Below are 15,881 nucleotides of genomic sequence, written 5' to 3'. Positions count from 1 at the left end.
CCCGTGGGGGAAGTAACCTACAAGGTGCGGCAGCCAGGACGCAGAAAACAAGAACAGATTTATCACGTTAACCTTCTGAAACCCTGGCATGCACAAGAGGCATGCACAACGGTCCAAAAAGACCTAACCCAGGAAAACAAGCCTTCCAAACAGGTGAGAGTGTCTCCCGATTTAACACCAGACCAGAAGAATGAGGTGTCTGAGATGATCTTCCGGAACCAAGATGTGTTCTCGACAAAACCGGGTCGAACAACCGAGACATATCACCACATCGTCACGAACCCTGGGGCCAGAGTAACAGTGAGGCCCTATCGGGTGCCAGCGGCAAAAAGGGAGGAAATCAAAGCAGAAGTAAAAAAAATGCTGGAGTTGGGGATCATCGAAGAATCCCACAGTCAGTGGTCCAGCCCAATCGTGCTGGCGCCCAAACCTGATGGCACCACAAGATTTTGCAACGACTTCCAGCGACTAAACGAAGTATCCCAGTTCGACGCGTACCCCATACCTCGCATAGATGAGCTAGTGGACTGTCTGGGTAATGCCCGGTACTTGACTACCCTAGACTTGACAAAGGGGTACTGGCAGATTCCCCTTGCAGAAGATGCAAAGGAAAAGACTGCGTTCTCTACACCAGAGGGTCTTTTTCAATATACTGTCCTCCCTTTTGGACTACATGGGGCCCCAGCTACCTTCCAGCACCTCATGGACAAGCTATTACGCCCGCATAACAGTTATGCTGCTGCCTACTTGGACGATGTGGTCATTCATACCCCAGACTGGGAAACCCACCTGGAGAAGGTGGAGGCAGTCCTCGATACCTTCAGGCGAGCTGGCCTTACAGCAAACCCTGCCAAGTGTGCTGTAGGATTTACAGAGGCCAAATATCTTGGCTACATTGTCGGAAAAGGTTTGGTAAAACCCCAAGTGAACAAGTTAGAGGCCACCCAAAATTGGCCCCGACCAAGTCACAAGAAACAAGTCCGGGCGTTCCTAGGTGTGGTGGGGTATTACCGACGATTTATCCCCCACTTTGCCACAAGGGCAAGCCCCCTGACAGACCTAGTGAAAGTCCATGGACCTGATCTGGTGAGGTGGTCTGACGCAGCAGAGGAAGCATTCACAGACCTACGGACTGCTCTCTGCAGTAACCCCGTACTGATAGCCCCTGATTTCACCAAGGAGTTTATCCTGCAGACGGATGCATCGGAAGTAGGGTTGGGGGCCGTTCTATCACAGATGGTTGGGGAGGAGGAACACCCAATTATATACCTCAGTCGGAAACTCCTTCCAAGGGAACAAAAATATGCAGTGGTGGAGAGAGAATGCCTCGCTGTAAAATGGGTCATGGAAACATTGCGCTACTACCTGCTCGGGCACAGATTTGTCCTTGTGACCGACCATGCACCTCTTCAATGGATGCAGCAGAACAAGGAGAAGAACACAAGGGTGATCAGATGGTTCTTATCCCTCCAACCTTTCCAGTTCCGTGTGCAACACAGAGCAGGGAGCCGTCATGGCAACACCGATGGCTTGTCACGTGTGCACTGTCTGGCGTCCCAAGCTGCCCAACCCCTAGGCGTTGAGCAAGGGGGAGGGATATGTGACAGACCCAGACCAGTGGGGTACAGGAGTCTGGTAGAGGGCAAATATACTGGTCACTGGATGAGTAGTTTTCTGTTCCCTGAGTGACCAGAGCAGGGGCTGCACTAGTAATCAGGAACCTGCTAGAACTAGTTAAGGCAGGCAGGCTAATTAGGACACCTGGAGCCAATTAAGAAGAAGCTGCTAGAATTAATTAAGGCAGGCTAATTAGGGCATCTGGGTTTTAAAAGGAGCTCACTTCAGTTTGTGGTGAGAGTGTGAGGAGCTGGGAGCAAGAGGCGCAAGGAGCTGAGAATGAGACGGTGTGCTGCTGGAGGACTGAGGAGCACAAGCGTTATCAGACACCAGGAGGAAGGTCCTGTGGTGAGAATAAGGAAGGTATTTGGAGGAGGCCATGGGGAAGTAGCCCAGGGAGTTGTAGCTGTCATGCAGCTGTTACAGGAGGCACTATAGACGGCTGTAGTCCACAGGGCCCTGGGCTGGAACCCGGAGTAGAGGGTGGGCCCGGGTTCCCCCCAAACCTCCCAATTGACCTGGACTCATAGACTCATAGACTTTAAGGTCAGAAGGGACCATTATGATCATCTGGTCTGACCTCCCGCATGATGCAGGCCACAAAGCCGTCCCTACCCTTTCCCTTGACTCTGCTGTTGAAGTCCCCAAATCCTGTGGCTTAGAGACTTCAATTAGCAGAGAATCCTCCTGCCAGCGATCCCTGCCCCATGCTGCGGAGGAACCTCCAGGGCTTCTGCCAATCTACCCTGGAGGAAAATTCCTTCCCGACCCCAAATATGGCAATCAGTAAAACCCCGAGCACGTAGGCAAGATTCTCCAGCCTCACCCTCATTAGCCATTATACTATTTACCTGCCATGGCACGCTGTTCCTTTGACTAAAATCACGTTCTCCCCTTAAACCATTCCTTCCATAAACTTATCTAACTTAATCTTAAAACCTGACAGGTCCTTCGCCCCCACCGTTTCCCCCTGTGGGACTGTGGGTTCTTCCAGAGGGGAAGGTCTCTGGGCTGTTCCCCAACCCACATGGTGAATCTCTGAGGCAAGAAAATCCGCCAATAAGTGCAGGACCCACCAAGATAGAGGAGGAACTTTGTCACAATACATATTTGTGAAATGGTTTGATACCCAGGGTGAAAAACACTGTATATAAAATACCAAGTAGTAATATTTTTCTATCTGAATCCTCTGTGGCTTGCCCAACACTAACATAGCATTTTATTTGGGGAACTTTTGACATAATAGATTGTAAGAAGCTCCTTGAGGGCTTTATACCTATCCTTGACATGATGCATCTGCTATAAAATTCTCTCCTGTCATTGATTTTTCAAGCAATAATTCATCCAGGTTCCTAATAAACACTAAGAGGGCCTTAATCAATGATAAAATCTTCCCAGAATGCAGTTTTTGTTTTTAAAAAAGTGTATTACGAGTTCTAGAAATGCAAGAAAGCTTCAGACTGGTGGCAGGGGTTAGAAAGAAGTTTTGCTGGGGGGAAAGGAGACAACACAAGGACTTTATTTTAGGTCATGAGGCTACCAAAACCTTCAATGTTCTATCTCTTTTGTCTCAACTTCGGTGTAATCTTGACTTTGGCATAATTTAAACAGTCTCAGAAACAACCACCCTTTGAATATTGTAGTTCAGGTGGTGAACAATTTTGGGATACAGAACACCATGAGGCTTCATAAACCAAGGTGAACCGCCACACAGCTCAGATATTTGGGCCTGAACTGTCACAAGTGACCCCTAATTCCAAGCAAATACAATTTTTTTGTAGCCAGCTCTGGTATTTTAGGGCTTGATTCTCAGAGATATTGAAATTTCGCAATTCCAGATTAAGTCAATTAGAGCTGCAGGTGCCCAGGACCTATGAAATGCAGGTGTCCCAAATTGGGCACCTAAAATTAGAGGTCACTTCTGAAAATTTGGGCCTCAGTATAAATTTGTGGAGTTACAACAATTTCTGTCTGTCTATTCAATAGATACCCAATAGCATAAATGTGTGGTATACGTACTGTTGCTAGCTACCATCCCTCACACCTACGTTGCAGTCCATAGCATTTAAAACACCACCAGGTCAGAAGGATAGTGTTTTATAGCTACTTTACACTCATCTTGCACAGGTTGGGAGGGTGAGTAGAGAAGCAGACCCCACTTTTAATCATTTCTGCAACAGCATCTAACAGTGGTTCATGAGTCATCCAGTGATATTATTGGATGCTCAGAGGCAACTGTAGTCATGTGATCTCTTGTGATCAAGATCTTTGAGATATGAATAGAAATTATAGAGCTGTGAACTTTCAAATCCATATTATAGCTTTTATGCCATTTTCTCTCTGTTAAGAACCAAACTTAAGGGGATTGCTTGAATCTGGGTTCACATGAAAACTTCTGCTTCACTATAACAAAAACAAATAGTTATTTAAGAACGAGATTACTTTTCTTTTCCAGTACTGCAGCCTCACCTTATCTTAAAATGTTAAACAATATAGCAAAAAGTGTATCTCTAATAAATGTATTTTCAAAAGAATTAGGTCAGTAGAATTCACCCAGATCAAGCCAAGCTCAGTTAATATGTATGGGGACGGTGTGAAAAGGCTGAGCTAGTTAAAGGGGCCCCCCCAAAAAAGTTACCTGTCCTGTAATGTTAAATAAGATATTTTAACTCTTAACTCATAAGTATGGATACAATTTTGTTGTGGTAAAACTAAGCAAAATTCATGGAACCGTTATGGGGAAAAGGTACAAAATCAGAGTATGTCATGGTGGGGCTGAAGCTGAAGCCAAAGCCTGGCTGCCCAGGGCGGACAGCCAGAGCTCAGCAGCCTGGGGCTGAAGCTGAAGAAGTCACAGAGCTCTGTTAAAGTCACAGAACCCGTGACCTGTGTGACCAAATCATATCCTTCTTCATAAGCTACTGAATAGATTTTCTGCACCCATGTGGAGCCCTACTGAAATTGAGGGGGCTTCATGAGGATGCCAGGGGTCTGCCAGTGTGTACTGCAGTTCAGAATCAGGGACAAGGGGGTTAAAACCACCTTTACAAATTAAATTAAATGCAACCTTAACTATGGAGCTGCTAATGATACCTTGCTAATAAGAACTTCAAAAAAAGCTCTGAGTGGTCCTAATTGGGTCTTGTGCTCTTCCACATCTAATGAAGGGGCTGACAAGACACAGATCATGTGGGTACATCCCTTGATCAGACCATTACCCTTTTACTGGCAATGTAAAATGCATCCAGGGGAATTTCCTCATGCTCTTTGTAGTCTTCTCACCTTACTCCCACCCTTTTCTCCTCCTGCTTTATGCCTTCACTCATGTGACCCCTCATACCTTCAAAAGTCTCCTTTTCCTCCTCCTCTTACCATCTTCTCTCTCCCTTAAAATGCTTCTTTAAAAAATGCCGCCTCCTTTCTCACAGTTTCTGACCCCCAAAGCTGACATCCCTGTGCTCAACTCTTGCCCTATCTTGTTTAGACTATAAGCTCCTGAGGGCAGAGAACACTTATCTATGTGCTGAAGTGCTGTGCAAATGTGTTGTGCTGTATGCATGGATAATTAAGAACTCACTGAACTCCATTTTGTTACCATGTTTTTGTAAAGAATACATTACAAACATATGTCACTTGACTATACTGGAATCCTATAACTTCATTCTTGTCAAAAAGCCTCTCTCTCTATTTGGTCCATTTACCCAGTTGTAGGTCATCTCTCTGCGGCTCTGTCTGTGATGGTTGCTGGCTTTTCTGAAATACACAGGAAACACTTCCCTCAGGTGGAACAGACTCTGTCAGGCCAGGTGCTTCCAGTTTCCTCCATGCCTTGTTTTCATCTGGCTCCTCAATACATTTTACTTGGAGTGGCTGAAGCTTTGGTAACTCCCACCTGTAAGTACATTTTATCAACTAACAGGGAATTACATTAACTTCACAAGAAGAATTAGAATGACTGGCATCTGATTTCTCACCCCTGGCTCTCTTCCACAGATTTTCTGAATAGGCCTATTCATCACCTGCACTGAAGGAGCTTAATTTCTGTTCTTTGCTGTACTACAGAGTGAACAATAATGTTCTCTGAGATTAGGAGGAACTTAGAATTTGTCAGACCTGGTTAGCCCATTGGACCATTAAATCTAGTAATCCACTCATGAGCAGTAGAGCCAATAACTGCACTAGGCAAACTCCATCCTTTCCCGCTTGTATGTTGACTTTCTACCCTCTGCAAGTTGTTAATTTATACTGAGAAGCATGAGATTTGATTACTCTTATTTTAGCTTGCATAACTACAAATGTTGTTCGCCTTCAAAAATTATGCAGAGCTCTTTTAAAACAGTCATTTTACACTAACAGTAGTTGACTAAATGACCTTCTCAAGCAGTGAATTCCACAGAAAGAATAATATATTATGTATATTTCTCTTCTTGTTTTTATTGTTCTAAAACAATTTCAGAAGTGTTCACATTTTACATAGGGGTAGGAAATAGCTTGAATATTTTGTGTGTTTAAATTGTCATTCTTATACTCTTAGATTTCTAGGAACTGAGGGTCATGGTCTCACTCAAAAGATAATTTTCCCTGGATGTAATGCTTAGTACATACATAATGCCTCTTCATCCATACATTTCAAGCACTTTACTGAGGCAGGTGTATGTGGTTTCTAGGTTACAGGCTAAGTGTAACAGAAAATTGTGACCTTCACTATTTAGCTTAAAAAAGAAAGGGTTAAGAGGTGACTTGATCATGGTCTATAAGTATCTGTATGAGGAGAAGATTTTTTGATGATAGAGGGCTCTTTAATCTAGCAGACAAAGGCTTAACAAGGTCCAATGGCTGGAAGATTAAACTAGATAAATTCTAACTAGAAATAAGGCACAAGTTCCTAAATGTAAGGGTAATTAACCATTGGAGCAACTTACCTAGGGATGTAGTGGGTTCTCCATCACTCAGTCTTTAAATCAAGAGTGGATGGCTTTCTATAAGATATGCTCTAGCTCAGCTAGGAGATATGGATTTGATGCAGGAACTGCCTGGTAGCATCCTATGGCCTGTGATATGCAGAGGTTAGATTAGATGATCATAGTCTTAAAACCAAAACAAATGTTAAAAAATGTACAAAAATTTTGGGTTTGGGGTATTCAATCTGAGGGCCTAGCTTTGAGGTGCTGACCCTTACGACTCCCACTGATGCCAATGTTCCCATGATACAATAGAGGGGTTATTTATTATCTTGTCTAACACAATTATCTGTTAGTTACCTTTTAACACAGGGTTTTGTGAGCATCCCTTTCCCAGGCTGACCCCTCTAGTTCTGTTGTTACCTTTAAAACATTACATTAAAGGAACATTAACGTTGCAAAGTCAAGTTCTCAAAAGGTAGGAAATGCTGGAATTAAGGTTGCTGGTGTATCCTGTTTGTAGGGTTGCTGAGGCTCTTGAAAGCTTGATTTTGCAACCGTCACGTTATTTATAGCTGTTCTTTTACAGTGTAATTTCCTAAGCTTTTTAAAAAAAGCAACCTGAATAAACAAATTCCATCATGTGGAACAACACACACACATGCACACACACCCTGCCATGGGTCATCAGCTGGGTTAAGGATCTTTAGATTCACTACGCAGACATATGCCACTTAAGCTAATGGAGTAACTGGTAGTGTTAGGCTGTTATCCACTTCTTTCATCAGCTTTCGAAGAGATTCTTCTACTTCTCTGGATATTTCTAAGCCAAGCATGAATAAAGTAGGGTTACCATATTTCAGCAAGCAAAAAAGAGGACGGGAGGAGCCCCGCCCTAGCCCCGCCCCTGCCCCTCCCACTTCCCGCCCCCCCAGAACCCCCAACCCTCCCTCCGTTCCTTGTCCCCTGACTGCCCCCTCCTGGGACCCCTGCCCCTAACTGCCCCCCAGGACTCCACTCCCTATCTAAGCCTCCCTGCCTCTTGTCCCCTGACTGCCCCAACCCTTATCCACACCCCCACCCCCAGACAGACCCCTGGGACTCCCACGCCCCATCCAACCACTCCCCACCCCCTGACAGCCCCCCCCAGAACTCCCAACCCATCTAAACCTCTCTGCTCCCTGTCCCCTGACTGCTCCGATCCCTCTCCCCACCCCTGCCCCCTGACAGCCCCCCCCAGAACTCCCGACCCATCTAAACCCCTCTGCTCCCTGTCCCCTGACTGCTCCGATCCCTCTCCCCACCCCTGCCCCCTGACAGCCCCCCCCAGAACTCCCGACCCATCTAAACCCCTCTGCTCCCTGTCCCCTGACTGCTCCGATCCCTCTCCCCACTCCTGCCCCCTGACAGCCCCCCCCAGAACTCGCAACCCATCTAAACCCCTCTGCTCCCTGTCCCCTGACTGCTCCGATCCCTCTCCCCACTCCTGCCCCCTGACAGCCCCCCCCAGAACTCCCAGCTCCCCACCCCCCGCTCCTTGTCCCCTGACTGCCCCTTCCTGGGACCCCTGCTCCTAACTGCCCTCCAGAACCCCACCCCCTACCTAAGCCTCCCTGTTCCTTGTCCCCTAACTGCCCCCTCCTAAGACCCCCCCAACTGCCCCCCAGGACCCTACCCCCTACCTGTACCCTGACTGCCCAAAACTTTCTCCACCCCCCCCCAAAAGCCCCCCCCCCCCATTTCTTGACTGCCACCTCCAGAACCTTCCTGCCCCCGGTCCCCCTTACCCTGCTGCTCAGAACAGGGTGTTGGGCTCTGTGCGAGCAGAGCCGGACACGTGGCTGCGCTCCCCAGCACAACAAAACCCGGTCCCTGGCCCTGCACAGTGCTGCCGGACCGGGTTGCAGGAGAGGCCAACTCAGAATGCAGGGCGGCTCCGGCTCCTCTACAGCTGCTCAGGAGTCCAGCCCGGGATTTTTCTGCAGCCCTCCCAGCCGCTCGCTCTGCCGGGGGAGGGGGAAATCCCGGACATTGTGAGTGCTTTACAAATTCCCCCCGGACGCTATTTTTAGCGCGAAAAGGAGGACATGTCCGGGTAAATCCGGACGAATGGTAACCCTAGAATAAAGTGCAGCCCATGGAGTTCTGCCCTTTGCCACTCTCACCGCACACCTGGAGAGTGAAGACAAAACTGGTGAATTCAGGCAATTCCAGTTCTGTTAAAGATACAAACATATTATTATGGTTGCATTAAACTTAAGATACAGTTGAAAGTTTTAAATTTATCTCTGTGGCTCCTAGCATTTTGCCCACACCAACTAAACAGAGGAACTTTGTTCTTATGTGACCCTGATGTAGGCTGCTAGTTGAAGCAGCTACCCTCCTGTTACCAGGTCAACTCAAACCCTGAACCTGTTCAGGAGGAACAAAATTTCTGCAACAAATCCATGGCTTCCTATGGCTTTATTCCTCAAAAACTCTTAACACTGTTTCTTTTAAAAAAATCTACAGAGAGTTGAAAGATAGGACTCCTATAATAAATCCTTCTAGGAGCACTCAGTATCTCCAAGGAGTTTTGTGGGGTGGTTTCAAGTCCACAAAGGACACCTGTTTTTTATTAAGGAGTATTTCATTCTTGTTACAGTACTTTCATCTTTTAAAATTTGCTAAATTTAAAGCATGTTTCAAATATGTTGATTGGTAACTATGGCTAAAGACACACAGCCTGGGAGCAAAAATCAACAACAGAGAGAGCAAGAATACAATAGAGCTAAATGAACAACCTGAACTAGTTCACACTAGCTATGTTAATCTGCCAATAGAGAATTTATATACTGTGACTGTGTGACTGTTTTGTCAAACAAAGGGTTACCACATCTGCAATGTCTGATGATGCATTGCAAAAATATCTGCATTTCTAGTCCAAGTGTCTCAAAGTACTTTGCGAATACTGAGTCTCATAACAAACAGTCTCTTAGTTAAGGAATATATAGGGGATCACTTCGCCCACCACTGAAATGCAATAGTCTCTCTAGGGTAGAATGCAGCAGCTGTTTAATAGCTCACAGAAACACTGTGGGAGAAGTGAAGAATACAGAGTGCAATTGAAACATCAGGAGTAATTTAGGTAAGCAGAATGCAATTACCAGAGCTGAATTTGTCCAGGACGTGTGCTTTACACCCCTACTCTTGCAAAAAGAAAGCTCCATCTGCACTTAATGATTACAAGTGGTCTGGATATTGGTTTTACAACTTCTTAGGCTTTGTCTTCCCTGCTAAAATAAGTATCTTTTTTAGCTTGGGGTCACTAATGTTTGCAAGTTATCCTGAGGTAAAACAAACAAACACAGTGAAGACTCGGAACTTCAGTTTTACCATAAGGTAAACTCACCAGTGTCAACCCCTGGAATGGGCATAGGGACATTTACCTCATGGTTTCTCTCATGATACAACTAAACAATCCTATAGTCCTTCTGTTAGTTACCCCACATTAAAAAAAACACACCTTTTTTTTTCCGGCAGTGAAGACTAGGCCACAGACTGTACTGTCATACACACAGCACACCATATGGTCACCTTCCCCTTCCCCACAAATTCTGGTTTCACTCCTGCGTAAGGTAAAAGCACCACTTACTGAAATCAGGTTCAAAACCTAAATTCTTAATAGGATTTCCAAATCTCTCATTTGGACTTGCAAATCAAGGATGGGGACAGTGATTGTATTGTGTCAGTTGTACTCCGTGATGATTCAAGCATCCAAGTGTGGAATTGGGATCTCCCATCGACAGGGCCGGCTCTAGGTTTTTTGCCGCCCCAAGCAAAAAAAATTTTGGCTGCCCCCCGTCCCAGCCTTGGGCTCCTCGCCGGACCCCCCTGCTGCCCCAGCCCTGGGCTCTTCCCCCCCACCCACACCCTCTGCCACCCCAGCTCTGGGCTCCCTCATTTCCCCCCCACCATTGCCCCACACACACATCTCCTGCCACCCCAGCCCTGGGCTCTCTTCCACCCCCCGCCCCCATGTGCACCCTCCTTCCGCTGCAGCCCTGGGTCACTGGTAACTCGCTCCCATGGCAGATCATTCAGCTGGAATTTTAGATGTGCACAGAACACAGACAGGATTGGTTCCCATATGGTTACAGAACTGCAGTAAAGTGAAACAATTTTCAGCTTGTGTGATTGGAGGATATCTGGATGCATATTATAAGACTGTCCTACATAAATGAGGAAAAGTTGAGGTGCCTTTATTATTCTTTTGTTCCACTCTTTCTTTCTATGGGGAATTTGCCAATCCAATATCACTGTCTTCCTTTTAAACAAACAAACAAACAAAAGGCAATGGCTGTTGAAAATAGCAATTCCAGTCCTAATAACTACTGGGAAGCATTTCTTGCTTAATTTTATCCCACTTTTTCTACAGCAAGTTACAGTGGATCAGTATATTTGATTTGGGAGAAATGAAGTAACAGCCGCCCAAACTGAGCTTGAGCACTCCTGAATTTTGAGGTGTTCAAATCTGGAAGGCAGGTGCTGGGGGAGTGGGGGGAGAGGGCTGTGGCTCTGTGGGGGAGCACAGCAGCATATATGCAGCAGTGGGTCTAGCGCTGCGTGGAGCCAGACACGCTGGTCTGAGAGGCACAGTAAGGAGGCAGGAGGGGTGGATGGGGCGGAGGTTCGGGGGGGCAGTCAGGGGAAAGGCAGCGGTTGGATAGGCATGGGAGTCCCGGGAGTTTGTCAGGGGACAGGTAGGGGGTGGGGTCCTGGGGGGCAGTTGGGGCAGGGGTCCCGGGAGGGGGTGATCAGGGGACAGGGAGCAGGAGGGGTTGGATGGGTTGGGGTTTCTGTGGGGTGCAGTCGGAGGGAGTGGATGGGGGCAGGGTGGGGCTACCCTCCCTCCCCAGGGAGTGTCCTATTTTTTTAATGTTAAAATATGGTATCCCTACTCACAGTGCAGCTCTCCATTTACTGCAGCATGAGGTCTCAGCTCCCTCCCTCCCTCCCCCTCTTTCCTGTTGGTAGTGGCCAAGGGAATGCTGGGAAATGTAGTTCTTTCCCTGCGCCAGGGCTGGCTCTATAGGCAAAGAGCTAACCAAGGAACTACAGCTCCCAGGGCCCCCTGTTGGTTCCCAGTTCCCATGCTGGATCCCTGCCGCCCCTGCAAATGGGCTGCCCCAAGCACGTGCTTACTTTGCTGGTGCCTAGAGCCGCCCCTGCCCATCGACAGTCTTCGCATTGTGAATTCTTTCCATGAAGGTTGCTGCAATATCAGCTAAGGAGGGGGAAAGGGAGAGGAGACGGAGGATTGGAGTTCCTAGGAATAGATGCAGCAGGAGCTCCAAAAATGAGATTATGAAGACTAGAGACTTTGGCAACAGCTGAAGCTGATTCCGAAGAGAACAAACAGTTGTGCAGAAAACTGGGCAGGAAACATTTGTGAATCATAACAGAAATTCTAGGGAGGCAGAAGTCCAAATTAATAATTGGCAAATAGTCTTGATGGGTCACTTTTCATGATGAAAGAAGCAGTTCTGCTCATTATCAACTGTTTTTTCTCTGATATTCTTAAAAATTGAAATCCAGGAGGAGGCAAGTCCCTTGTTCAATTTGGTTTGCTCACTAGAGACCCCTTCTGTACCTCCCTAATAATCTAGTTTAATAACTTATTTATAATTAGGCTAAAGGCAACCAACTGGTTTGCTTCACTCTTTTTTAAGTAGTTGCTGGTTTTGTACTAAAGGTGCAACTACCTAAACATCACTGTGAAGGAGTGAATATATGGCAAATGATGAGTTACCAGGGGGAATTTACTGCTTGTTGAAGGTGTTGCATTGATAAACACAGAGAATGAGTTCTCTATTTGTTCCGCAGAAGAGGTAGAACACAGAGAGGTGTTGCAAGCCTGCTCCATGAGGAAGGAGGCTTCTCCTTAGAGCAGGGGTCGGCAACCTCTGGGGGAAACGGCACGGGCAAGGCTTCCCGCCACCCTCATTGGCCTGGGATGGCGAACCGTGGCCAGTGGGAGCCACGATTGGCCGAACCTGCTGATGTGGCAGGTAAACAAACTGGCCCGGCCCGCCAGGGTGCTTATCCTGGTGAGCCACGTGCCAGAGGTTGCCGACCCCTGCCTTAGAGACACAAGATTGTTTCAATACTGGGCTTGGGGGTCTCTCCAAGGCTGCTCACAGGGTTCCCTGCCAACAGCTGTCTCCAGACTGGTCTCTCTTCCTATAAGCAAAGAGTCTTTGGATAGTAAGGAGTCTAGGTCACTGCCATCCAGGACTGCATTTACACAGGTGACCTAAAGATTAAAGGCTCTATTCCACATTCTAGTTTTGATCTCTAGAGCCATATAGTTTGCTTTAATAGCATTGCACAAAAATATTGTTCTACTTAAATGAAAAAAAAAGGTCCTTTATTGATTACTTTGATTTTAACTTTTATTTTCTACTGACTCTCCTGACCACTGAGCAAAGCCATTGCAAAGGAACAGGGTGACGATTAAATCCCACTGCACCATTTCTGAAATGCTTGAACATCACTGTAGCATTAGGCTGTACACTAAACTTTTTTGGGGAAAGGTACAAAAATCCCCTACTGATGCATCTCCACCCATCAGGGTGGGGAGCATGAATGTAGCAAAGCTGCTGAAGCCACTAGCATTGTTAACATGTCATTAAATGCTGCTCAAAACAAATCTAAATGACACCATCTAAAAACACTGGTAACCATGGCATTCTTGTCTCCACTAGCACCCCCAATTGTTGGTAGCGCTAGTGGAATTGCTGCTAATAACAGTGGAAAACTTTTGTGTAGATAAAGCAATGTAATGCATTAAGAAACAGCTCTAACCTCTCTAAAGCCTCCCCAAGCTACCACATGTAGCATCTGCTGTTTTTGTTTTGTTAGTAAGATCCCTCAACTAGAGATGGTTAGACTTTTGGTTACGACATGGGACTGGAAGTTGCGATGGAGACGCAAGATTTCTCAAAACTGACTAGTGACTTTGTGAAGGAGAGGTCCTTACATTTTTTGGGTGCCTGGCATCAAATACTTTAAATTAGGAGTCTGAATTTCAGAGGTACTGATCTTCCACCCTCTGAAAATCCAAGCCTCGTCAAGGTTTCTCAAGGTGGGCCCCCAAAATCACTAGTCACTCTTGAAAATATGGGTTCTATTCCTAGCTCTGCCACTTGCAGTGACTTGCCTGAGGTCACATACAGCATCTCACAGCCTGCTTCCTCTTGTATAAAATGGAGAAATGAGAACTTTCCCACTTGAGGAAGTTTGAGGCTAAATTAAGTAATTGTAAAATGCACTGTGATCATTGGATGGAAAGGAATACACACATGCAAAGTAGCAGTATTACTAGATGACTGATTTTGGGATGGTCCACTGTATGATCATTTTAAGCAGGCTTAACATAGAATGTGACACTTCAATAGGTTATAGGTTTGGTTGCCTTTCCATAATGAGTCAGTTTCACCGTATATTTAAAAAGTAGTGGAATATAAGCTTCATGTTGTATCCTGTTGCAGTAGGCTCTGGGCTTTTTTCTTTTTCAAATTTATTGGATTTCTAATGATTGTATCTTTCGCCTAGCCATCCCTGAAAGGTTATTTCCTTGTGTAACTTGTAACTATCTTCTGCTTCCTTGCAAAGGTTCCTTACTAACATTCAGGCTTGTGCCAGGCAGAATTCGAGGGATCGCCATGCACTTTTTGACCATCTTCAATGGAGCTGGTTGTTTTATGGGAGCCTTTATTGTTCAGACAACATACATAGGCTCTCAAGGTAAGAATGTGCTCATGCTGTATGTTTGCGAGATGAGTTTTCTAATCCTCTGGCTATTGATTTGGAGAAGCATGTAACAGCATAAGAGTGGCTGCCAAAGTTTATTGATTTACTTTCACAATTAAGATAGAATTAAGATAGGAAATAGACTTGCAGCTGTATTCATCAAACTGTAATGATTCCTCTTACTTTTGATAGGTGGAGTAATTAGAGAATGGCATCTGTGGGGAGCCCCATGTTTTCTATTCTGAAATCATGGGCAATAAATTGGCTATCAAGCATCCTTCATCCACCAGAACCCTCAGCACGTGTCTATCCCCAGCCACATTTACTTGGGGGTCATCTGAGCCACCAGAATGTGTGTTCAATGCTTTACAAAAGGTAGAATAGTAGAATACATTGTAGGTACATTGTACCAGGGTCTTGAGAGTATGGACAAGAAAAATAGGTTGAGATTTGCAAAATGGACCAGGAGATTTAGACACCCAGTTCCTATTGAAATAAGGAGAAATGTGTGGCTAAATCCCTCCAGGACCATATTTTGCCACCCTATCTCTCACAGGGTAGTATCTTACTCTGCAAATAGTCATTGACTTTAATGGGATCATCAATGGCATAAGGTACTACTCAGTGGGAGCAAAGGTGTGACAGTCTGATGCTTAGTCAGCTATGAAAAGTTCAACCTTGAACTTCATGCAGCAGGCAAAATAAGGGTAAAGTTGAACCTCATCCCAAAGCTGAAACCAAGCTCTGAACCTTTCTTTTGAAGTTAAAATATTTCCTTGGTCTTTCATTTTTCACACATGTCCAGGTGCTACCAGAACCCAAAAGTAAGAAAACATCATGACAATATATTTTCACAGTATTTCTATCCCACTTAGAAAAGAGCTAGCGTTCCCAGAAAACTCATTCTCATGACATTTCTAAGCCAATTCTGTACATTCAACCACCTGAAAGCATTTATTATAAACCTGACCTTCTGGTTACTCTTCTGAATTGGTCATGGTAGGAATCTGGCACACAGTTCTTAAAAATACCTTTTTTGTTGATGAACCTTTGTTAGATCCAGTTAGTATGTAGGAGTTCTCTATTTTATAATTACCTTTAAAACACCAGGAAGTATTTAGAGCAAAGGGATAGGACCTCCTTTGTTTACATGTCCAAAATAGTTACCAGTTCGAAGTAATCAGTTTTACAGATTGCTTGACATCCATAAATTTGATCATTACCACCTTTCAAGAAATCACCCTTTTAACATGCTACTGTTGCTGGCTGTAGTACAAACTACAGCTGTAGTTAAAATACCTGCCAATTTTCAGAGCTGCTTGGGTTGCACCTATGTCTCCAAGAGACATTATCCTGGGGAACAGTGCAGTTAAAAAGATTGTGCATCATTGAAAAAGTATGCGTCAGAAAATATTAATCCATGCTTCCAAGATCTGGATGTACAAGTAGTTGGTATCTTAATCTGTTTCACTTCTGTAATGAAGTTTCTCTTATATTTGCTTAAGTTAACAACTTCAACTAGATAGAATTTTATTTCAAGCTATGAGTTTCATCTAGAAATGGAAACGG

General features: G+C 45.3%; 1 protein-coding gene and 1 long non-coding RNA gene across 2 annotated transcripts in view; one reads left to right on the top strand and one right to left on the bottom strand.

Moving 5' to 3' along the window:
• The window catches only part of SLC15A5 (solute carrier family 15 member 5), a 65,554-nt gene that overhangs the window by 37,309 nt on the left and 12,364 nt on the right, over positions 1-15,881 (top strand). The window contains exons 6-7 of the mRNA XM_054016296.1: positions 5,323-5,511; positions 14,175-14,306. Coding sequence (XP_053872271.1) covers positions 5,323-5,511; positions 14,175-14,306 — 321 coding nt within the window. The remainder of the gene's footprint in view (positions 1-5,322; positions 5,512-14,174; positions 14,307-15,881) is intronic.
• LOC128830466 (uncharacterized) lies at positions 5,424-8,568 on the bottom strand. The gene is made up of 4 exons (XR_008443583.1): positions 8,306-8,568; positions 7,192-7,341; positions 6,540-6,668; positions 5,424-5,509 (listed from the first exon to the last, which is right to left on the bottom strand). It is a non-coding gene; the product is annotated as an uncharacterized LOC128830466 (long non-coding RNA).

This window comes from Malaclemys terrapin, chromosome 1 (genome assembly GCF_027887155.1).
Source record: "Malaclemys terrapin pileata isolate rMalTer1 chromosome 1, rMalTer1.hap1, whole genome shotgun sequence".
NCBI classification, from domain to species: Eukaryota; Metazoa; Chordata; order Testudines; family Emydidae; genus Malaclemys; species Malaclemys terrapin.
The sequence above is the reverse complement of the archived record's forward strand: the minus strand, read 5'-3'. Positions and strand labels throughout refer to the sequence as shown.